We start from the raw sequence: 24904 nt of genomic DNA, 5'->3' as shown, positions 1-24904 counted from the left end.
CTCGATTATCCGACCCGGACGGTGCGAGATTGGATCAATTTTGTCAACGGCCGTGCTTGGAAGTTGAGATTCCGCGGCGGGAACCTTCTTTACCCGCCCCCCATAAGTTATAAATATATATATATATATTCCAATTTTGTAATTTATTTCTATAATTTTTAATTTTTTTAAATCTTCGTAATCTCTAGCTAAAATAGTTTTGAGAACCGAGACAGGCAGCCCTCGTAGCTCGATTGCTAAACAGGCAGTTTTTCGAGGGGAGTGAACCGAAGTATTGATAGGAATACCGGGATTTCGAATCCCTTTCTACCCACATTTCTATGTGCCCGTACCACTTCTATATGGAGAAAGATAGACTTACTGCATGTCTACCAACCCACTCATTTACCTCTCCCAACATTGGGAATCCATCAATTCATTCGTTTAGGGCGAGAGCGAAAGCCTATGCAGTCTTTCATCTGCATCCGAAGGGGACAGAACTCAAGAATGAGACGGCAATGGTCCACTAGCAAACTCGTTCTGATATTGGATGCAGTACATTGGAATCCTGAAGCACCACCACAAACACTACCGGCAAACGAGAGGAGAGCCGAGTCGAGCTGTAGACAACTTACTTTGAACGCAGTAAAAGACGAGCCAACACAAGAGGGAGCTTCGGATAGAGATATGGAAAGAGAAGCAATGGGTGGGGAAGATTTGTTCTCTAAGCTGAGAAAAGTCAATGAGAAGCCCCTTCACAACTTGCATGCAACACATCACATGCCCACTAATTCTGGGTTGGAATTGATCTTTTCTTTACTAAGAAACCACGTTTTTGTTGGGCATATTAAAAGATTTAAGTCCCAACAAACCAAGCTCGTAATTTCATTATAAAAAATCAATAGTAGCAAATTGAAAAGAAATAACTAGGGCCACTCGAGCTAATAATCAACTGATCGATCTTCAAACAATTTCTTCAGACTACTTCGTTAAGTCAATGTAGTTTAGAACATCAACGAATCGAAGTTATAAACTTCACAAAGAGAACAGACAAAGTCATTTGGCTAATACAAACTCCAATCAATTTACTAATCTGGATTATAGTTGTTTTAACCGAGTACTCTGGCAATATTCGTCACGTAGATATTAAAAATCCAAAACAGCAGTTTTAATTTCACAAGAAAATACCCAAAGCTCAAAGCCAAACAATAGGGTCCAAACGATGAAGTGTTTTTAAAATCATTGTCCACCCTTTATTACAGTTAAAGCAGTACTTGTAAAATGAAAACACTGTCGAAACGCACGATAATCTTGACACCGCTCACTGCGGTCAATCCGAGTGAGAATACATGATAACTGTTCTAAGAATCAATTGTTTAAGCACCCAAAACAGAACCTGAGCTCTTGCGGCATTCCTGCAACATATCCAAGTAGAATTGGCACTTGCTAATGTCACTTCCATAGTGGTTCAGGCACTGCCAAGGAAGAAAACGTAGAAGAAAATATAAGTTAGATCGAGTCTGAAGATAATATGAGAATATGGCTTACGCATCTAAGCGTAAAAGGAAAAGGAAAACGTTGTAAATAACAATGGAGATGAACAAGGAACCTACATCTTGAAAGGACTTTGACTGAACATTACAAGCATCAGAACCTCCAGGATTGCTCGCTACTGAAGGTGCTGACGAAGGAGTTGATGAATCAACAGTCTCGTGCTGGATGACACGAGGACCCATTACGGCATCAACAGCCCTGTGAGCCACCGCACTTCCAGTACCAAAGGCCATACCTGCACATCAGTACAAAAAGGAAGTTAAGACAAGAGTTAGATAATTTATCGTGGGAAGGACATGTTTAGGAATGATTCTAAAATGGTTGAAAACACTATTTGCTACATTCAAAATCACTCCTAGACAAGTTCTTAATCAATCAAGTTAATTCAATGTTTGATTCTCTACTTTTCAACGTTATTTTCAGAAGTCAAAATTTCTGTTGAATCATTAAAAACATGTTTTAGAGTGACTTTGTTATTTCAAAGAACACTCAGATAGATGCCCTAAAAGAAAGTGCAAGAGCTTCTAAACTCACCTTGAGCAATAGTGGCACCAAGTCCTCCCAGCATAGACCCACCTCCACCACCTTGAACAGGTGCAGGTGGAGGAGCAGAATGAGCTGCAGAAGTCGAGTAATATTTAGCGACAAAAACAATATTGTTAGGAATAAATTGTCAAAAACATAGGGAAACACTCAGTTGAATATGGAAAAGAACACAACATTCATTCAAACACCCGTTGAGAATGATACATTCACAAGATTCCAGCTATAAAAAAGCCATTAACCACAAATTTATATCGTCAATTATAAGCAATTTACACATGAATAACTGTGGTAGAATAGTTCATATACATAAACGTCACAAAAAAGGGTACCTGTGAATTATAATTAGCGTGGAAGATGGACCAAAAGTATAGAAGGTTCATCTCCTTGGATTACCGACCCCACTACTCCATAGTTTTCAATCTCTAAAGTTTCACTATTGTAGTTTTAGGTTATTAAAGGCTTGTTTTGCATGCAATTTAGACTATGTCCTTAGATTCACTGATATTGGCAGATTTGCATTGAATGTTTTAAATTTCACTAAACCAAATGGACTCATTGGCAGATTTGATTTCTATAACGGTCATTAGCTTTTATAAATCCAAATTAGGAATTTGAAAGGTTAAAACTTTGATAAAGTATTTCAGATTATAAACATATATTTCATTCATGTTAAATTGAAACAACTTCATTTATAAACATATTTCAGTTAATGTTAAATTAAAATATCATATCAAAATGATGACTTTCTTAGCTCTATCATAGAGGAAGTTGAAACGACTCTTTCTGTCATTACAACTGATCTAATCTCATAATTCTTAGGAAATGTCTCTTGTAATTCCTACAATAGAGGATTTCTTGGTTTCTTTCTCTTTAAAATAATAAAGTACATAATGTCATAAAACAATAATTTTTTATTTACAAAATTTAAAACATAAAACATGTTCATAAATAGTTGAGATTGAACTTAATATAGATAGTAACTAGAACTGTTCTCATCGTTTGTAAATATATTATTAACATATTTTGAACAATAGTTTAAACTGGAATTCAATTCAACTTTTAGAACCTATGAAAATAAAGAAATCAAAGAGTATTCACGGAGAAGACAGACTTTTACATAATTCAACAAAAATGTTATTTACCACACTATTACTTGGTGTAAATTGACTATAATACTTTTACCTATAGTCACACCTCCCTCATTGTAAATTGGAAAGATCGTATTGAAGCATCATGAATAATGTATTCCTTTTGTAGATTTCAAACACCAACCATATTGTTTCTTATCAAAAAAAAAAAAAAGTTTTGAAAATTTCAGTTCAACTTTTTATCAATGAACCATTGTTTTCAAATTTTTGAGAAACATCTAACTTCTCAAACCCAAGACTATGATCTAAAACGTGAAGGTATTTCTATATATTGTTTACCACAAAAACATGTCTTGAGTATAGGCAAGTCTCCAAGGAGCCCGGGCTATAAGTCCCCAATCTACCATGGGCATGAGAAGGATAAATAGGAAACTAATAAAACACAGTGGAATTCAACATTTCTACCCCAAAATAGATATTGAAACACAGATGATTAAACTAAACCAAAGAAATATCGTAATACTTTACCTGGCGCCGGAGTATTGCGAGGTGGAGCGCGGGGGGCGGGACGGGAAGCAGATCGTCCTGCAACAAAGATTAAAGATTAACCACTTGCCACAAGCATCAGATAAATTTAATAAATAACAAAGCTCAAATATTCACCGCTAACACATGAGTTTCAAAAGCTTTAAGCATACAAAAGCTTCAAGCCCTAGATTTGCCCCCAAAATAAAAATGGTTGAAAGTCTTGTCGTCAAAATAAATCAATAAAAACGAAAGTTTCCCAAAGCCAAAAATCCAATCCAACAGTTCATACAAGAGCCACCGCCAGACATAAAATGAGGTAAAGAAACAAGGGAAAAAAAAAAAAAAGCACCGAAAACAAAATCTGGCCGGATAAATTCATACGGACATAGAAAAAACGAGTGTCATAAGGAGATACGAAGGAAAAATGGACGAAACCCTCACCTCCAGAGCTCCGACGAGGCATGATTGCTGACGATGAGAAGCGACGACGGCTTAGGAGAAAAAGTAAGGGAAATGGCGTTGGCTGTCTTCTCTAGGGTTTGTACCGGATTTATCAACCATGCCTCATTATATACGAACCTACTTAATTGGAGTTTCGGATTAGTTTTAAACACTCCACGTTGACAAATAATTTCAGGCTCTAAATCGCGTTTTTTCAACCAATTAGAGATGGCCACGTGGTCCTATCTTTCCCTTGCACCACAAGCGAACTACCCAGAGCTGATGAGACCAACGGAACTAGACAGTTCTCGAATCTTCTCTCGCGTACAAAAAATCCTTAAAAAAAAAAAAAGAGATGTGTAATAAAAATAAAATAGAGATAACCCTATTAGACAAACACGGCTCTCCACAATACTATGATATTGTCCACTTTGAGCATAAGTTCTTATGGGTTTGCTTTGGGCCTCCCCAAAATGCCTCATACCAATGGAGTTAGTATTCCTCACTTATAAACTCATGATCATTCTCTAAATTAGCCGATGTGGGACTTCTATCATCCAACAAATCCAACTATAAATAATTTTATAACATAAATCGTTAAAATAAAATATTTTGGAATAAATAAGAATATTTTTTTTTTGACATAGAACAATTTCTATCATATTCATTAAAAAAGATAATGAAAATTTTATCCAAGCTCCAAATTCGTTTACTTTTTTCGCATTTCAAAAACAAAAGGTCATCTTTTTTATTTGAGAGAGGATATTCTCCGTTCTAAAAAGAAAGAAGGAAGGAGCTGCAAATTTTTTTCATTAAATAAATAAGGCCGAGACATGATTGCAAATTTTTTTCATTATGATTATAGTTTTAGAGTAAGCATTACACAATCTCCAAGATCATTTTTTTAGAGAATAGATTCTCTATCTTAACCTGTTTTGACACTAAGAAATGCAGTGAAGTTATTTCTAGAAAAGAAATAGGGAAAAATTTTAAGAGTGGAGTTGTTCATTACTGAAAATTGTATTTCATACCTACAATTATATATTGTGGTGGACTCTAACAAGGTCGTTCAATGGAAAAAAAAGTAAGAATAAGAAAATGAGAGTAATCCAAATTTATCATAGCTATAGAAGAATTTCAATATTGGACTCAACTCAAAGGTTCATACTGTATGTACGATTTATCTGATCTTATAACTAGTTAGAATTTTTTTTTTTTTCTAGTAAATCATGAATTTGTCTCGGATTCAAAAAAACATCTACTATTAAGATATAACATCTACCATTGGATTCAAAAAAACATCTACTATTGGATTCAAAAAACCGTAGGCCTTAGGCAATTTGGCAACGAAAAAACTACTCGAATAAAGGAAAGAATTAAGACAGATATTAAGATATTAAGCATAACAATTTTTTTTTTTTCTTTGTTCTTGAAGATAATTGTATATATCAAAATTTAAATTTTAAAAATTGTGAATGTTTATGAAATATATTGATTTATTAAAATTCTTTGATACTATGAAAACTTAAAAAAAAAAATTCAAATTTCTCAAATTTCTCACTTAGAAACCTCGGCCCAACCCCCGCTACCTCCAATCCCCGCAAAAACAAATGAAAAATTTAGAGAGATGGAAAATGAAATAAGTAGCGGGTAGGAAGTAAAGAAGGTTCCTCTATCCCTACGGGTACCATGTTAAGAAAGCCATCATTCAAAAAAAAAATTAGACTATATGATTAATCAAATTGACAAGAATAACATCTCACTTACCTGTCAATCATTGGGGAAAAAAAATATTGAAATAAAATGAACTGAAACAAGTAAATCTAATCGTCCCATTACAAATGCTCATTCAAAATGAATAATTACTAATCAGTGAGGGAAAGAGAGATAATACTTATAACAGCTCGATGGTGAATCTGAAGGAAAATGCAATTAATTTCACTATAAATTAAATTCTAATAAAAAGGCACTTTCAAGTCCTATACTGAATTTAACATTTTTTTTTAAAAAAAATACCCAGATGGATTTAGTTAATATTTCTTGCAAGTAGAACTTTACATAAACAATAATCAAATAAGAATCTAAAAAAGTATAATAAAACAATGGTAGAGAAACACAGGTAGACAAAATTTCATATGCGGAAGCAATTTCTTTAGTGATTTACGACTGTACAGTAATTTTATAAACAATATATCAACTCAACAAGTCATAAGCCACCATTTTTCACCTCCTAATTCTCTTTCCACCCACAACTTCGAAATGCCAATTATATTATACACTGTTTATACCTGCTTTTCCACTTTTCACAACTGCACCTTTTTTAACCAAACCCGAATCCTTCATTTGCCTCGTGAACTGCAAGAAGTAGTTTTTCCTCCAGATGCTGTTTTGATGGATACTCCGGTAAATCTAGCTGGTTAAAGCTGTGGGGGCAAAGAACAGCGAACAGTTAATATCTCCAGGCCAGCAAAATAACGAATTACAGAATATAAATAGCGTCACTCAATACCATGTGTGAGCAGATGGTAAGTGTTCTGGGCTGCCATATGCCTTGTGTATTTGAAACTTCTGTGAACCAGAAATTCCCTGCAGAGCGCTGAAACCTTCTAATGGCACCTGCAAATATAACAGAAAGGAGCGTTCAGGCTGTGGGTCAAGCCAGTTATAAAAGAGGGTATTTTAATGGGCACTCAAGTCCTTTCATCTCAAAAAAGGTATATAACATCAGATAAACAACATGATCGACTCATCACACTAACATATATCATGAGGCAGCCCTTTATCGAGGGAAATGAAGAGCATTTCGTCCCCTCGTCCCCCATAAAATGAAATAAACCATTACCCGTAGCCAGTTTAATTGGATTTCACCATTTACTGCAGTACACATTCATACAGATAGAAATAACAGCAACCAAATACGAAAATTACGAAAATAAACGGTACCGATTTGCAGAAAAATAAAATTTTATGAATTTTGAACAGTTAAGTGATACTCTTCTATGAATCCTGGTCGCCTTTCATATTTACAGCAGGTGCTTAACCAAAATCATAATACCTTTGAGGTGCCAGTCACAAACTGCAAAAGGCGGGCCTTGTCTTCTTTGCTGAAGGATTGAACAACCTCCCAAAACCACAGTATGACAGGAGATGCAGCACTATATCCTGAATATTCTGTGTTCGCTCGCATATCGTCCACTGAAAAAACATTAGCATGAAAACATAAGCGAGAATGCCCTCATCAAACTTTGTATGCAGAGACCATTAATTTGTAAGGATTTGTTTTTAGAACAATGAAAAAGATTACTTACGATCAATATCTGGGAGCCCACAAATTAACAACTCAAGTTCCTTGTCATTAAAAATAGATATTAGTTCCCTAGGAATTAATTCGTGGAAACCATCAAGAAAGGCATTAATCTGAGGACGTATAGCCGTTGTTAGCTGATGCTCAACAACTAGATCAACATATTGGTACTTATTCTCCTCTGTGACTTTAGTGTTCCGTCCACCAGGAATCAGTTCATAGTCAGTCACCTATTGGAACAAGATAGTCCAATCTTAGTAAAATGTATTGCATATGTTTTACATCAGGCAAGACATTGAGAACGAGAATTATTACCTCTGTCCTTTCATAGAGGATCAGCTTCTCCTCATCCGCATCAACACTAAATGTAAGGTCCAAAACATCACTAATATCATTCTGGAAAGCAACAAAGAGACAATTTCACGAGTTAAATAATTATCTCATTAGAAAAAAACAACCATCATAGAAGTGCAAATATTAGAAGACAATTCTTATCAACCATAAGTAAATACTTGTATACAGTACCTCAAGCATCCATTTCAAGTTTTTGTAGTAATCGGGATCAATAGCTTCAATGTCGTGATAGGTAACTTTGACTCCAAGAATATGCTTGTAAAACGACCGCGTGAAATGGACATCCAATAGCTGTCCATCATAAAGCGCTTTACCAACCTGGTAAGAGAAACCGATTAGGTGTGTACAAAGTCAGTTTTTAACTTAATCCATTAAATGCAAAAAGTTGGCACTGACCACTCGCCCAACGAATTTAAAATATGATAGATGCTCTGTTTGGAAAGCAGAATTGGGGTTCGGCTGAAATGTTGAATCATTGCCAACAGTCGTGAAAAGCAATGCTCCCTTGTCGAAGATAACCCTGGATAGTAACTGATACCATTCCCTTGAAAGCCCACCAGCATCAATACCTTCCTCTCCTTGGAAGTGAACTGTCAGCCTACCTTTCAAATCTTGTGTCGATCTCATTCGCAACTGATTGTACGAATCTTCAAGAATGTATGCCCTCCTAACAGAAATTCTCAAAGGACTATGATGATGATCATGTTGGTGCTTTATTTTTGATCTAAAATGAGAACGCTTATTGTCAAAATCAATAAATCGAGGGACCTTCAACATAGGGGAGAAAGACTTCTCCAACAATCCAGGATTTTGCCGAATAAAAGCATTCAATAGTTTTCTGTGCTTCTCTGAGAACCTAACGAAAGCAACATGTTTTTCATCAACTTTTTGGGTTGGTACTGTAGTTCTTTGCTGTGTTGCAGAAACGCTAGCATCCTCAACCTCAGAGACCGTAGCAATATTCACCTCTTGATCTGAACCAGTCTGGGTAGGATGCAACTTCTCACAAACCACAAAAAAAGATTCAATGTATGGTAATATATTCTGACTTCCAGCGGGAAGTGGGGGTGTTACACCAGCTGGCTTCATTGTAGGAGTTCGAAATGAAGCCAGCATATCAGGTGAAGAATCTGAATAGCTCTCAATTTTGCTAATACAGGTGCTCAGCTCTAGCCACAAGGGCTCCAAAGCAGCATTGATATCCCAAACCAAAGTAAGGGCAGAAGCATGCTCTTTTTCAGGAAGAATTGAAGAATCTTTTCCTTTTTCAACCAGTGATGCAACAAGAGAGCTTAATGCCTGAAGAACTCTTAATATTGCAGCTCCATCAGAAGATGATGTACTGAGGAGTGCTTTCACTGCCTCTCCAAACATGTGCAACTCATCCATAGCCGATCTTGTCAACTTCTGGACAGATTCTGATAGCTCAGTAATGAACAGGCGACAATGAATTGGAGCAATGGCTACAAGCTTCTTCATCACCTCTGCCACAAGAGCATAAGTATTGTCTGACAACCTATATAATACAAAAGACATTAGACCAAGCACCTGAGATTTTTGCCCAGGGAAGTAAAAAGCAATATTTATGCATCTCGAATGTTAAAGAAATGAACAAAATGAAAAACCTATGGAGGAAAGAATGAATCAAGATTTATCACACATTAAGCTATGAAAATATATTAAGAACAAACAGGGAAGGAAGGAAACAAAAGTCATAATGAAGGAAAAGACTCCATAACTGCCATACTCTTCTAATTAGATAGTAATCATCCTTAAAGAAACAATTCTACGGAAAGCTGCATCTGTCAATTAAAGCAAATTCATACCCTTCTCGTGCTAAGAGTGAGCACAGAAGCCGTAATTCTGCTTCTGGCAGCTTTGCTAGAATACTATGGCTATCAAATTCACCATCAGAAGTTGAAGCTGTTGTTTTAGAGTATGCACCAATCTTAGATGATGTTCCAACCCCAGAGGATACGCCACCAGAATCTGCATTCAATTCAGCATCAGATGAGGAAACTTCAGGAACAGCTGGTTGCTCAGCAGTAGAAGGTGCAGATTGCTCGGGTGAGTGTGATTTGCTTTCGGCGTTATCAATGATCACTTCCAATAAATTGAGCAGCTGAGGAAAGAATACAAAGAGGTCATCTAAATAGTTTTAACTTCCGAATGTGCCAAATATTACCAATAAAATAAAGAAAACATACAGTTCAAAAAAATGATTTACCTGCTCAAGGTGAGCAATACTTCTCAAATACAGGGGTTGGTTTAGAAGGCCTAGAAGTAACGCAATTGATAAGTAACCTTCGGACTGTAGATTATGTTCAACTGCCATCACTGCTTTACCACAATCCTGATATGCACTCTCTGATTCCCGTAATGTGGGTCTGAAAAACTTGAACTGAAGTAATATCTTAGCTACATATGGATGATTCCTGGCCAAATAGGTTAGAGTTTCTAGAACTCGTCTTGACACCAAAGGAGGAGCACCTATAAAGTAAAGAGAAAATGCATAGCTATTACCAATGAGGTGATAACACCCAAGCAAAAATAGATACTGGAGGAAAAACTAAAATTAAAGTTTCATTTGTAACTTTTTTTTTCACAGTTTTTATGTGACAGGATGAATTGAATCAAAATGCATGCTGACGTGTCCTGGTTAAGATAAACAAATTCCAACATGCAAATAATTTACTGATCCCACTCAAATGGCCATAGCCCATCAAGAAAAAATCATAAATTTTGATAGCTAAATAGGAAATAAATAAATAAGAACAATGGCTACAGAAACCAAAGTTCTTACCTTCGAAAAATTGAGGACGTGAATATATGACATTACGTTGACAAGCATAAAGGCGATATGAAAGCTCAGTAGAATTTGACTGGCTAGCAAGCTTTCTTCTATCAAATAGCAACATGTCCATAAGAATTTTCACCAATGACGTCCTGGTTTCATTATGAGCGCACAAATTTAAAAGTAGCCTCTGCAGTTGACCTTTATACAAAGGCTGAAAAATGGAATCCATTAGAAAAGAGGGCAAAATATAAAAAGCAAAAGAAGAACATTTCAAGAAGAGGAAATACCTGCACTACACGAAGCAACCGTATCATAGCATACAAAGCAGCTGTATCAACTAAGGGAGCTCCATCAGCTTCAATGAGCCTAGCTCCAAGAGATCTGCGAGAGGAAATGCTGCCACCAGTTCTGTCCAAGCCAGAAATACCTTCAACTCTTCTGGAACTTTCACCTCTGCGGTTTCTAGGATACATGCCAAAGAGAGCACGGTTGTGATAACGATGTGCAAATCTCTCACGCAACATATTTGCCTCAGCAACAAGAGCAGGCGTGAGATTAGCAAGAATAGCTTCAGAGGAAGTTAGCAAAACCTGCAGTTAATATCTAATGTCAGCTGACAAAGAAATACCACCTTAGAATAAATAAACACATTACCTCTTCTCGAAGATCAGAAGGGAATGTAGCGATTATCGACACAGTATCCATCTCAACAGGCTGACCCTCCAGCTCCTGAGATTGATGCAGCCTTTGTGCTTGCTGCTGTGCTAGAACTTCAGCTCGAATATCTGGAGGAAGTGCTGCCAAGAATTCTGGATCGATGTCTCCAGCATTCTGTGGCTCATTGTTTGGTGGCTGCACCACTTGACCCTGTTGGGTTGAAAGAACTTCAGCACGTAATTCCTCAGGAAGAGCATCCAAAAATGCAGGATCTATTGCCCCTGAACCGGTATCACTGTTAGTTTGCTGTTCCCCAACCGGACCCTCCTCATCAGCCTCCCGACTTGAATTTTCTGAAACTTCAGTCACAATATGTAGAGATGCATCTCTCCCACTTAGAGGGGCAGAATTACTGTAAGAAACATTGGTCCTCCTCATGCGAGCAGCTTGTGAATCACCCAATGACATTCTATCCGTAGCAGAACCTTGTCTATCTCCACCATCATCATGACCGTCTGCACTTCCAATTTCTACATCCAGACTCCGAAGACTCTCCCCTAAAGTTGCACCACTTCCACCACTTTCTTGACTTACAGCTTCGACATCCCGCACGGCTGCATCACCAGGTTCAAATTGCATCTCAACAGGTTGCGTTTGTTGAGTCACCTGTGTTCCTTGCAGTGATTCAATTACGGCGGGTCCACTGTTGGAGCCATCAAAAATATTGATTGGCCCAGGCGGTGGTAAACTATCTCTATCATGCTGCCCACTGTTCTCAACAATAGTCTCAGACCTTCCACTGGGTTCTGATGCCTGTATTTGTCCACTGCTATCTTTATTATCAGGCTCTACTGTAGCATTGAGTTCAGACGACTTCTCAGGAGTTGGTCTCCTCAACTGGGAAACAAGAAACTCCTCAAGGCCTTGGGGTATTGCACCATTGCTAGAGCCACCACTATGCTGGTTATCATTGGCCCACAAGTTTAGCCGGTGCCCATGGCGACCACTTCTCAAAGACCTGAAAACAGTATCCAGCCCAGAAGAATTGTTTTCCAAGGTCCTTTCTGAAAGAGACCATTATGAGGAATAAATACATATATAAATATACAGTCGGCATAAAAAGAAGCAAGACATAGGAAAAAGTTACCCGAAGGTCTAAAAGGAGCTGCATGCAAAGCAGGACCACCTAAAAGAGGATGTCGTGTGGGTGCAACATTATCTCCTGTTCTTCCCAAAAGATTATAAATGGAAGTTGTGCGCCCTTGACGTCTAGAGCCAAATATTTCAACTGGCATCACATGGAGAGTTTCATTTTGAGAAGTATCTCTTCCAAAAACCTCAACATGATCAAAAACATTTATTCCATTAATACCCTCTTCCAGTCTTAATATAACACCATCTTCATCATCCTCATCATCTTCATCATCTTCCTCCAGTACCTCATCAAATTCATCATCATCAATCTCATGATCATCATGGTCTGTATCAGGATGTGGAAGATGGTGGACTTCATCCTCTTCTGGATCATTCTGCTCCTCCTCCTCCTCATCCTCATCCTCATCTTCATCCACTTCATCACCATCATCCCCAGACATCTCCTCGTTGTCATCCTCATCAAGATTTTCTGGTCCATGAGGTTGAATTTCAATTCGAATATCCACAGTATCAATGCCGTTTTCAAGACCCCGTGCATCCTCAGAAGTTTCATGCATGTACTCATCCTCTCCATTGGGACCAAAAACCCCATCAAGATCTTGGTCATGCTCCATATCATCTGTAACAGCCTCTGAACCAACATAGTTCTGGTTAGCATTATATGACTCAGTCTGATCGGCTGGGATCGATTCATGATTGGACTGTGATGCTGTTTCCATTGACCTGGGTGTCTCGCCAATATTCTCACCTCCAGGTTGATTGTGATCGGGAGTTTTTGATGAATTATCCCCCTTTCCTGTATTAGAATCTGCCAATTGAACATGTTCCTTGGTTACCAGTTCCAGGGCTTTAATAAGACCTGTAACAACTTTAGGCGAGTCTGGATGGTCCAGATCCAGCACTTTAAGAATTTGAGTGAAAGAACTAACGAGACCAGCATCAATAAAAGTAGCAGAAGCTTCTGTAGTGATGTATGAGCCAGTGGGTGTACGGGCTGCTAACATATCATTTAGCAGGTCAACAAATGCTTGAAGGTCACTGCTCGGTGGCCTAGAACCGTTACATGGATCAATAAATTGGTTCAGAATAGAACCAACCTCCACAAAAATCCTTCTCCTTGCCTCACTGGAACGGACACACGATGCAACCAGAAACTGACTCCCCCTGGTTGCTAATTTATGCTTCCAGTCACCATCAACTTTCTTTTCCTTCTTAGAATTTCGAGATAATGGGATAAATTCATGAAGGATGTGGTGAAATATTCCACCGGTGCATCCGCCACTCGAGCCCCTTTGATGAACAGGTCTGGAACAACAAACTTCAGTATCCTTCCGAAGCAGGACATGAACTGAGGAGGCATACATCAACAAAATCTCTGTCAATAACTTCAAAATAAACACGACTTTTGCCAATGATGCAGAAGCTTCCTGGCTATTTGCATCATTATCTTCAGACAAAGAAGCAATGGCTTTCCCTTTTCCCTTCACAGCAGAAACGTCAATGTCCATATCAGACGAGGCTCGGGCACTGCAGGCCAACTCCACGGTAACATCATCCTTCATAGGAGGTATAAATGTATAAACAGACTCCAAAAGAAGCTCAATCACGTTTATGAAATTCTGGGAGGATTTTTTATGAACACGACTACTTCTTAAGTTCGAATCATGAGGCTTGCTGTGCACATTTCCAATAAGGGCAGAATTCGCATTACCCAAAGCAACTTTCACATCATGATTCTGTATTTTCTCTTTCTCCATTGATTTTTCCTTCTCTCTGTCTTTCTCTTTGCTCTTATCCTTTTCTCGATCTTTCAGCAATACAATGTAAGGCCTCTCACCAACCATCTCAATTTGGCAGACAGATTGAGCAGCTCGCATAAATATCACAGGATCCCGTGTAATAACAGAATTTAAACCTAACAAAAAGTTTCTGGGGGTTACCCTGCCATTTGGATGCCTGTTCATAGCAGTGATAAGGGTGTGCTTGATTTCAGATTCCATTGCCTGCTGCAGAGTTTGAGGATCTTCAAGGATGTGACGGATAATAGTAGATGCAATACTGTCGAACCCAGGAAAGAGGCTAGTTGTTGGCAAAGAAAGCAGGGAGGTTAAGCCCCCTGCTTCAAGGAAACTAACAGCAACAGAATGAGATCTGGTGAGACTGGAGCATAACTGCAGCACAGCATGCATTGTTTCACAAGGAAGCCTTTTCTTCATACAGCTGCAAGCAATTTCAATGAGTTTCTTTTGATTGCCAACATCAATATACTTTGGGGAAAGTCCCAAGGCAGACTGCAACTTATTTTGTTTGTCTTCATCAATAGTCAAAGTGTCACCACCAACATTATCCCTTTTCAGCTGGTCTGCGATTTCAGGATTGAATTTCTTCTCCTCCTGCAAAAGCCGATCAATGGCAAGAAATGCAGCTGTAACCCACTTAGGAACTTCAACTTTAACCCCATCAGACAATCCAGAGTCCCATCGCGAAAGTAGATTTGAGGAAACTGCAACCAAACCATTCTTATAGGCAGACTCTCGTGCCACAGTATCATCATTAAGGATTAAGGCAATAACATGAAAAAGAGCAGATAATGTAGTACTATTTCCACTGTCAGCAACTGTATCACAGCCCTTCACACTGTCAATTAGAAAAGAGATGACCTTAGACCGGTTTTGACCATCATTTTGAGAACAAATCATCACAAGCAGGTCTCTAACTGGGAATGCCAGTGCTTCTTTGGCTCGCAAAAGCCTTATACATGTAGATAACAACTCCTCGGTACAAGGTAGATGGACAGACTCTTCTATCTGCTTCGAGACCTCACTTGAAACAGGTTCCTTCATTTCCAACTCAGAGTTTCCTAATGACAGGGCAAGCGCACGAGCAAGCTCATCATCCTCTTGGACTTCCTCTGGGTGTGAGAACAACCACTCCATGGCCAATTCCACACTGTTAGATCCAACTTGCCTCAATGCTTCTTCAGCCCTGCTCCTCGAGAAACCCATCTCAACAATTGTTGAAATTGCTGTTTCATTTGGAGGAGGGCCAGTAATACGAGCACTGGAATTGCTACTAACATTTTTAACCTCAACCCCAGAATATATATGCCTAATGATAGATATAACGGTAGTAATAAATTCAGAACTACAGTCAATAAATTGGGGATGTGTCCAAACAGGGAGAACAGCCTTCAGAACCATGGACTGGAGGACCTTCACAAAAGTCTCTGCATCACGAGGAAAGGCAACATCTCCACTAGTCAGAGGTTGTGCAAGCAAATGCTTAGTGAATGAAGATAATATAAATGATGAGGTAACCAGGTGATCCATGAGTCTTCCATAGCTTGCTAAGGGGCCTTGAATCCATGAATGATCATTATCTGCCTTTTCATCCTGCTTTAAAGTTGCATCATCGGTTTCCATAGGAGAAGCAGGTACCCTATTTATTGTGAAAAGCAACTGGCTTGTAGCTTCAAAAGTGGTCAGAACTGAGTGCACGACTCCATGCCCATACAAGCAATTTAGCAAAACAGGATTACAGGAATCTGGTCTGTCCAGTAATATGCCATCCAAAAAATCAATAACCTTCCCAAAATAACGGCACTTGGTTGATATTGATCCCTCAGATCCAGAAGCATTCACATGACCCCCAAAATTCATGTGATCTAACACAAGGGAGGACAAAGTGGAAGCCACAGCTTTTGAGGATGACGATACATTTACCACATCATCACGTCGACGAGATGGAAGCAGCATCACCTTCCCTAACTCTTGAATCAAATGGGTAGTATGGAAAGAAAGGGATCTCACCAGGTCGCAACAAGAAGCATAACAATTTCTTTGATTGGAATGTTCTTTTCCGTTAGAGGTCCCAGTGGTGTCAGAAGACCCTGCACGCAGTCCTTGATTACCAGCTCCAAATTGCAGGAAAGATGAACTATCAGAACCCATCCTCTGAAGAGAACTAGGGGCACGGCCAAGGTCCCGATACAAGTTAATAAGGTCAAAAAACTGAGATTCAATGCTCCATCCAGATGTCCTCCTCAATAAAGGATCAAGGAACTGCCTGAAAGAATTAAACCTTTGCTCTTCAACTTCATTTGTATGGACCTCCGAGTTTTGCAACTCAGTAACAGAACCAGTACTCTCATCTTCTAAATCAGGTTTTACATCTTCAAGGAGTGCAATCTGCCACAAAATTTCACGATGTACACGTCCAATATCTTCAAGTACATCCTTGCTCTCATTTCCAAATTCAGTAAGCAATGCAGTCACCCATCGATTGTCTTTAGAGTCGGCAAGAAACAAGAGGAACTCAACAAGAAAAAGTGAAGTAAATATCTTTTCATCTGGAGTTGTCCTGGGGTCGAGTAAAAAGGACCCAGAAATCAAGCCAAACCCAGTCAAGGCTTTCTTTAGATGGTCTCTTAGCAAGGAGCAGAACGCACGAGCCAAGGGAGCAGAATGATGCTGGGTAAAACCCTTGAAAACCATTGTACTGTGTAAAGCAATAGTTCCATTTGATGACTGAGCAATGCTAGGTCGTAAAAGCAGCTTCAATAAAGCCTCAATTCCAGAATTCTCCACAAAAACCCTACATGTTTCAGAATTCTCCATTGTCCTGTGTACCAATACCATCAGATGAAAAATGCATAACTGAATGACTTGATCGTTATTAATCCCTTCTTCTGTAACAAGAGAGCAATTGCTGTTATTTTCTTTGTCATCAGAATCTGTTTCCATTGCAGTATTCCCATTAAGCTTTTCTGATGAGCCAATTGGGTCTTTTTCCCCAAGGGAACTAATTTTTTCAATTATTTCAAGGATAATATCAACTCCAGTGCTTCGCAATGATGAAACGTGGCGCAAAAGCTCTTCTACTGCATTGGCCAGAGGAACAATTGCTTCATTCATTGCCAAAACATATTTTTCTTTGGTAAAAATGTCAATAAGAAACCTCAGTGCAGAAGTTTCTTTCACTGCTTCCAATCCCCTGGCATTTAGACAAATTGCACCAATCCCATTAGGAATACAAGTAACTGCCTTAGGAGAAGGCAGTATCCCAGCAGCCACTGAAGCTAAAAATGCATCCGGAAGACCCATATCATGCAATGAAGGATAACAGGTGGGATCTTTGTGGATGATTTCACTCATTAGAGTCACAGCTGAACAATAAATATCACCACCAAATTTATCTATATTGCCAAATATCTGTGACAGTATGGCAGGTAAAGAATTTGTAGAGTTCGTTGGGACATATGTAGCAACTCCGAGTGCCTTCAATGAAACCTTAATCAGCCGTTTTTGGTTATACAATTGGTCATCATTACATCTGGAGCTCTCACCAATAATCATTGAATCAGTATTAGTTCCACTTAAGCCAATTACTCTATGTACTTCTGTCTGCAGCCTTTCAACCAAAATTTCAACTCCCCCCAACTCCTTAAAAAGAGATACAGCAGAACTGCTGAAATCCATGAGCTTTTGTAACGTTTTCACGGCAAAACAAACAAGATGCAAATGGGAAGGGTCTGAATCCTCCAATAGAGGTAGGAAAGTGGGAACCATACCTGAACCCCGGATGTTGTTTCCTGAAGCTGATGAGGAAACCACATGAAGTAAATAGAACTGAAGGAGTGCTTCTACAAAGGCAAGAGATGATGGATCGTTTGAGGTTTTCAATGATAAAATTGCCTTCTGCAGCACATTCAAGAGTATCATACGGTTCCCCCCAGCAAAACTGATGCTAGATCCACTCAAAATCCTCCGCTCATGAGATGATGAATATGCAGCTAACTGAGCTCCCAGAGCAAGCATAGCAAGTGTCCTAATGGACCCAGAAACAGTTTCCTCTGACCGCACAATTCTAATTAACTCATTAGTATATTCTGGTTCATTAGCAAAGAAGGCAACAAGTTCATCGTGAGAGTCACCAGACTGAACAAGTACAATGAAGGCAAGAAGGCATATTCTACTATATAGCCTGCATACTTTAGAAGATCGAAACGCACGAGCATATCTGATCCTGGTCAAGAGCGAGAATCTAAACTCAGGAGGTACATTATACAGCTCAATACACTGTTTCAACACAACCAAATCATCTTCCTTCTTTAAATGTAAATCTGGTATGTGTATAACCCGGGAATTAAAAGAGTTTGAACTTGAACTGCTTTCATCGCTATCTTTAGCACCAGAGCCGTGCAATTCAAAATATAGGCTAGAACCTATCCGGTACTGAGCATTATCCATATCATTTTCTACTTCATGCGGAAATAGGCATAGTCCTTTCTCTTGGGTTCTCTCATTTGCAACAACACATGAATATAAACCCAAGCCCTCCTCCTTGCTTCCCCATCCCTGTGCAAGAGACAGGAGATAGCTATTTACAGAACCACAACCAATCAACTTCCCCCTTCCATGAAGTTTTGAGGGATTTATTTTGACTAGAGCAGAAAGAGTTTCCAATGCAGCTACAAGAACTTCAGGATCTGTTGATGCAAGAAGGAGCTTGAAATGCTGTTGGAGGAAGAAAAAAAACAGAAAAATGAGGACATTCATAAACTACAGTAAAATTAAGGTGAAAATACACTCCTAATATAAAGAGAGAAAATAAATAGTTTTGCAGTCGACCAAAATAAAAAAGCACTGAGAATCCAATATCATCAGCATGACATACCTCTAATCCATCGAGAGAGCCCTTATTATGGCAATTCTCTAATACTATCTGCATGACACGCAGAATCTGTAGAATTGCATGTTTGGGAAATGGACTATCATCTTCTAAAATTTTATCAGACAAAAGAAGGTCATTCCTACAAGATAAATATGTCTTGAAATATGTATCAAAATGCAGAAATAGAGGCCTCCAATGATGATAATTCCCCTGAAATCCGAGGAAAAAAGTCTTATATTGGATATTTGAAAATCATTCAAGGAATAAAAACTTCATGCTACAAAAAACAAACATTTTACCACCTTATTATATTCCCATCGAAAACCAGAAAGAGGTATTGCTATATCATGCAATGGACACTGGATCACCTGGTCAATAAAAGCTTTGATTTTGGGAGGCTGCATACAACAAATATACTTCCTATGTCAATAGATATACATACATAAATAATAATAATAACAATAATCAGTAAAATTATTGTTTTTTCTTTTCTTTTCTTTTCTTTTCTTTTCTTTTCTTTTTTTTTTTTTTTTTTTTTTTTTTTTTTTTTTGTGAGAAACCGAACTTTCTTCTAAAAAAAATGAAAGAATACAAAATGACACATAAAATTACGGTCTATCAAAAGAGGCCAAATAACTAACCATACAAAACATGCCTCCAGACCAAAATAATAATGCCTAGCAAAAATTTATAAATAAAACAGAACATTATTGCTAAAAAGCAAGAGGAAATATCATCTATGTAGCGAATAACGAGATTTAAAAATAAAAGGCATATGGATAATAAACTAACGGTTTTTAAATGTGAGTGTAACATTTCTCTCATGCAAGAACTTTGAAAAAAAACCCAAGCCAAGCAACTAAGGCCAGTTAGATGCCCGCCAGAGAGAGAGCAGAAGAATTTCCAAATTCTTCCTTCAAAAATGCAAACACATAAACAACAACATTATGTCTGGCTAACATCGAGGAATTCCACAATCTGGCATTGTAGATAAAAAGCAAACAGAAGAGAATAAGAATGGATGGCATGAAAATTACAAAACCATATACTATTAAATTAAATATGTGCTATATTTACATAAAAAGCATAAGTGAGCTTTTGTACTTTTGAATAGTATGAAAAATTCATATTATTCATCAAGTTATTTCATGAGGCATATAACTTGAAGCCTGTGTTTCATGAAGCATAAAACTTTTCTACAAGAGGTGCAAGTCTCTTATAATCTAACGAAGGCACAAAACTCGACTAAAAATTTCAGATTTGGCTTCGGGCATACGTGATGTTTTTAAGCCTTTAAAAACATCAATAATCGGTTAACCTTCTCGCTTTGGCATGAACCAAAGAAATTAGAAAATAAATTAGATATAGCATATCATGAGGAGCCCAGAAAGTGGTAAGATCCATATCTCCAAAAACCTCCAACACTTATCTGAAACACATTTACAGCTTCACTCCAAAAAACCCATAAGACATTTCTTATGCATTCAACCAAACAACTTCAGCTTTACTTTCAAAGGGGTTACTAGTGAAAGTTAGATATGATAGTCCTTAACTATAGAGAAACGCGCTAGTTCAATCCTGAAAAATCAATAGCCTCATATAGCAATTACACGCCTCCAGGAAAAAGGTGTTTTTGTATTCAACATCACTAACACAAATAAACGCACTAACTCACACACACAGCACACACCATTTACTTGAAAAAAACTATCTGATGCCTCTTATGGATAATATCTGCCACATTCTTGACATCTCCAAGGAGGATGAACCAAATGAAAAGGCCTCAACCATTTTAAGGGACCTTTACTACCACATAAGTGATATCAACTGATAAATCGAAATCTTATGTTTGGTTGTACGGGAGGAACATAACTTCTTCAAAGAAGAAGCATCCAAGATTCCTATGCTTCACATATATCTTCCTGTAGATTAGGAGGTTAAGTTCTCGAGTGAAGAGAACTCAAATTTTGCACAAATTCTGACTTCTTAGAGCCATCTTTTACGGCTTCTATTCCTTGCGGGGGTTTGGTAGGGGGGAGTTAGTATCTTGATAGAATGAACTTTTTCTTCCATGAACCTTTGTTGTAATTGTCTAATTGAATTTAATATGTTTTACAGTAAATGAAAAAATCATAAGTGATATAATAAGTTACATAAAGATTAGATTTTCAAAAAAAAAAAAAAAAAAGGATATGCTGAAAACTCATTCCCAACAAATACTGACTTGACGGAATTTCACATATCCACGCATCAATGTTTATTGGATCTTGCAGGAATATCTGGCACTTCCATATCTACTATTTTTCAGCCAGACCACATCTCTGTATGTTCCAAGTGGGGCTCATGATGTACTTCGCGTATTGTAACTCGTACACAATTTAGATCCCCATTTTTTAACCATTTGTTTTTTTGTTTTGAAAATTATGCTTATAAACTCTACTTCCACCTATGATTTCTTTGTTTCATCATCCACTTTTAGAAATGTTTTCAATGTCCAAGCCAGGTTTTGAAAACTAAAAAAAAAAATGTAGCTTTTACAAACTTGTTCCTGTTTTTGGAATTTGGTTGTGAATCTAAATGTTCCCTTAAAACCACAGTAAAGAAAGGGTAAGAAAACAAGCACAATTTTCAAATATCAATAACTTAAAAACCAAATGGTTATCAAACGGGGTCTTAGTTTTTTCGTTCCAACCATGCATAAGTATATTAATCTAATTTTTGGGGCATTCAAAATATGACTGAATATGGCGTGTGACGCCTATCAATATCAATAGCACAGAAAACATACTTAGAAAGTGGCCCCTACTGATAAATTTTCAATGCTTCAAGCTTTAAAAAAATGCTTAACCATTGGTTACTGTAGTAAACAGGCCATTGGCCTCGACGATAATTCCAAGTATCACTTTATCAATTGAGAAACAAAAGCACGTAAAAGAACAAGAATAGCTGCTTGAAATCATAAAATATGCATAAATACATGTGAACGCAATGTGTGATAAAACTTATTAAGAGAAAAACAATTACCAAAAACGTGAAGTGATTAAAGAGTTTTCGACTAACTTAAACTGCACTACATGGTGCTGAAAAGTGTGAAATACAGCAGTATAACACGAATATCCCCATTAAGACATCAGAACGAAATTGGTTACTCAATCGAAATCCAGTCAAAATCAACTAAACAAGGCAAAGCTACCAAATATTAAGTAAGTTGACAGAATCATCTCCAGAACGTTATAGTCACCTAAAATTCCCATAGACGCCCTTCCCCACAAAAAATCGAGTCATCCAAACAAAAATACGACAATCAAACTATGTAATCGCTAGTTGGGCATAACAATAGGAGCAATGGTCTGATGATATCCATCGGAAAGCGACAGAGAAGTCATAATGCATGAAAAATATCCGCTAAGAATAAATCAAAAATAAAAAAACAAGAAATCAGGAACTAACAGGCTCGGAGTCGAGTTTGATAGAAGGACCAAAGGAGCCCTCGCCAGATAGAAGCTGCCGCAGCCTCGACGGCAAGCTTGATCTTTGCGTAGTCATCTCACCTCGACTTCTCGACTTTCAACTACTGTAAAAAAGAAACAAAAAACACAAAAGGAAAAAGATGCACCAAAAATTACGAATAACGAAATAACAAGAAACGATACAATCAAACATAGCAACAGGTGCATCAAAAACCCTAAACACTAAAATCAAAATAATTGCAATGGGTAGAAAACAAAAAAAAGAAGATGAAGTGAGTGAGTTAAAGAGATAGAATAAGGGGATACCTGAGGGAGAAGATATAGAATGATACCGGAAACACGCACATCCGATAATTGGTGAGAGTTGAACAGCAACAGGCAAATCGATGGGTCTGAGAGCGAGAGAGATAGAAAGAGAGGTGGAAACCACGAAACGATGTGAGAAAGGGAAGAAAAGAGAGAGAGAGGGGTGGGGGTGGGGGGTGGGGTTCGCGAGTCGCTGTGTGTTACGTATAAAATTCTATAATTCTAAATAGTGAACCCTTGTAATTGAAAAGAAGTTGGTATATATAGTGGTAGCTGACACCAAGTCCTTTCTTTCACTGATACCCTCCTTGTATTTCTTATTTTATTTTTTCTTTTTTTTTAATTTCTATAATGTTTGTCTAGTTTAAAAAATATATTTATTTCTTTATTTAATTTCTCAATTAATTTTAAAAAATATAAAAAATTAGATCATTTCAAATCACAATATTTATAGTTTTGAAATTATTGTGAATAGTTAAATATAATACCGAAAATAATATATCATTTTAAAAAAGTGAGCAATTTGAAGGTTTTTTTTTTTTTTTTTAATTTAGCCTTTTATGCTCTGATGACTGTCTTTTATTTTAGATTAAGAATTTAGAAATGTATTTAATTTGTGTCTTATTTGAACTTTAATGAATCTTTTACCTATACTTTATAATACATGCTTATATGTACGAAATTCAACATTATCTTTAATATGTTATATTTACCTCTATAATTTCAATTTTAAATAATGTCTAATAAACTAGCGGCTTATTATATTACCGTTAATAATTTTATTACTTAGATACAAATAATAAATAATAAATGGAAGGTAATATTTTTTTTAATTATAGTAATTTGCATTCTTTCTAACCTGGTTATTTTATGTAATGAAAATATATTTAAAATCCTATTTTTAATTATTGTAGTTTGAAATTTGGACAATTTAGAGACTAAAATAGTAATTTTCAAAAGTAGACCCAAATAAATATTGGAAAATTCCTTCATAAAAATGAACTAAATTGAATTAAAATACTAATACGTACATTATATAATTTAGTATCGTAATTATATAACTAATGTTATTTTAACTTATGTCACTGTCGTTATATTTTTTTTAATTATAGTAATTTGCATTCTCTCTAACCTGGTTATTTTATGTAATGAAAATATATTTAAAATCCTATTTTTAATTATTGTAGTTTGAAATTTGGACAATTTAGAGACTAAAATAGTAATTTTCAAAAGTAGACCCAAATAAATATTGAAAAATTCCTTCATAAAAATGAACTAAATTGAATTAAAATACTAATACGTACATTATATAATTTAGTATCGTAATTATATAACTAATGTTATTTTAACTTATGTCACTGTCGTTATTATTTATGTATTATTATTATTATTTTGCATTTCAACTAATTTTATTTAAACTCCGATCAGTAATATGGATTAAAAATTAGAAAAAATAAAATCTATATTTCTAAACTTTACAAAAAAAAAAACTAATATTTGGAACTGGATTACAATTTTTAGCTCTGTGTCCCCAATCACGTGATGACACGTGGCAAACTTATTATATCTGCAAACTTATTATTATATCTTTAAAAACTAATATTTGGAACTGGATTACAATTTTTAGCTCTGTGTCCCCAATCACGTGATGACACGTGTCAAACTTATTATTATATCTGCAAACTTATTATTATATCTTTAACTACGGGACTCAACTGAAAAAAAGAAAACTACATTAAAACTTTAAACTTCCACAAATAAAATAATTTAAATAATTCCTCAAATCTCTAATTTAAAATTATTTTGCATAATTTTCACATATGTATAACATTAATATTAACGTATATTAAAAAGATGTTCAAATCAAAGTAATAGTTATTTTTATTCTATTTTTCTTACTTAATTAAGAACAATTAAGTAATAGTTATTTTTATTCTATTTTTCTTACTTAATTAAGAACAATTAAGTAATATTTTTTTCTTGTACTTTAATATGAATTTGGAACAATAATTATTTATTTGTTTATTTAAGTCGATTTTAAAGCATTGAAAAG

The 24904-nt window shown here is 36.6% G+C and overlaps 2 protein-coding genes across 3 annotated transcripts; both read right to left on the bottom strand.

The window, feature by feature from the left end:
- Positions 1 to 1125: 1125 nt before the first annotated feature.
- Positions 1126 to 4296, bottom strand: LOC111804796 (uncharacterized). The gene is made up of 5 exons (XM_023689586.2): positions 4137 to 4296; positions 3696 to 3752; positions 2068 to 2151; positions 1593 to 1768; positions 1126 to 1454 (listed from the first exon to the last, which is right to left on the bottom strand). The coding sequence occupies exons 1-5, from the start codon at positions 4156 to 4158 to the stop codon at positions 1356 to 1358; spliced, it is 438 nt and encodes a 145-aa protein (XP_023545354.1). The 5' UTR covers positions 4159 to 4296; the 3' UTR covers positions 1126 to 1355.
- A 1960-nt stretch (positions 4297 to 6256) lies between these two features.
- On the bottom strand, positions 6257 to 23034 carry LOC111805178 (E3 ubiquitin-protein ligase UPL1). Of its 2 annotated transcripts, none has more exons than XM_023690109.2 (17): positions 22852 to 23034; positions 22526 to 22649; positions 19378 to 19473; positions 19079 to 19285; positions 12396 to 18918; positions 11246 to 12312; positions 10879 to 11181; positions 10598 to 10802; positions 10022 to 10284; positions 9621 to 9916; positions 8191 to 9310; positions 7966 to 8112; positions 7756 to 7836; positions 7445 to 7670; positions 7192 to 7331; positions 6646 to 6752; positions 6257 to 6559 (listed from the first exon to the last, which is right to left on the bottom strand). In XM_023690109.2, the coding sequence occupies exons 2-17, from the start codon at positions 22619 to 22621 to the stop codon at positions 6457 to 6459; spliced, it is 10980 nt and encodes a 3659-aa protein (XP_023545877.2). In that variant the 5' UTR covers positions 22622 to 22649; positions 22852 to 23034; the 3' UTR covers positions 6257 to 6456. The 2 variants fall into 2 exon arrangements, with proteins under 2 accessions (XP_023545877.2, XP_086984873.1); XM_087128747.1 differs by having other exon boundaries at positions 22526 to 22646.
- Positions 23035 to 24904: the final 1870 nt, after the last annotated feature.

The sequence above is a fragment of the Cucurbita pepo genome, chromosome 11 (genome assembly GCF_057944985.1).
Source record: "Cucurbita pepo subsp. pepo isolate OVF chromosome 11, ASM5794498v1, whole genome shotgun sequence".
Taxonomy (NCBI): domain Eukaryota; kingdom Viridiplantae; phylum Streptophyta; class Magnoliopsida; order Cucurbitales; family Cucurbitaceae; genus Cucurbita; species Cucurbita pepo.
This window is presented reverse-complemented; position numbering and strand designations above follow the sequence as displayed.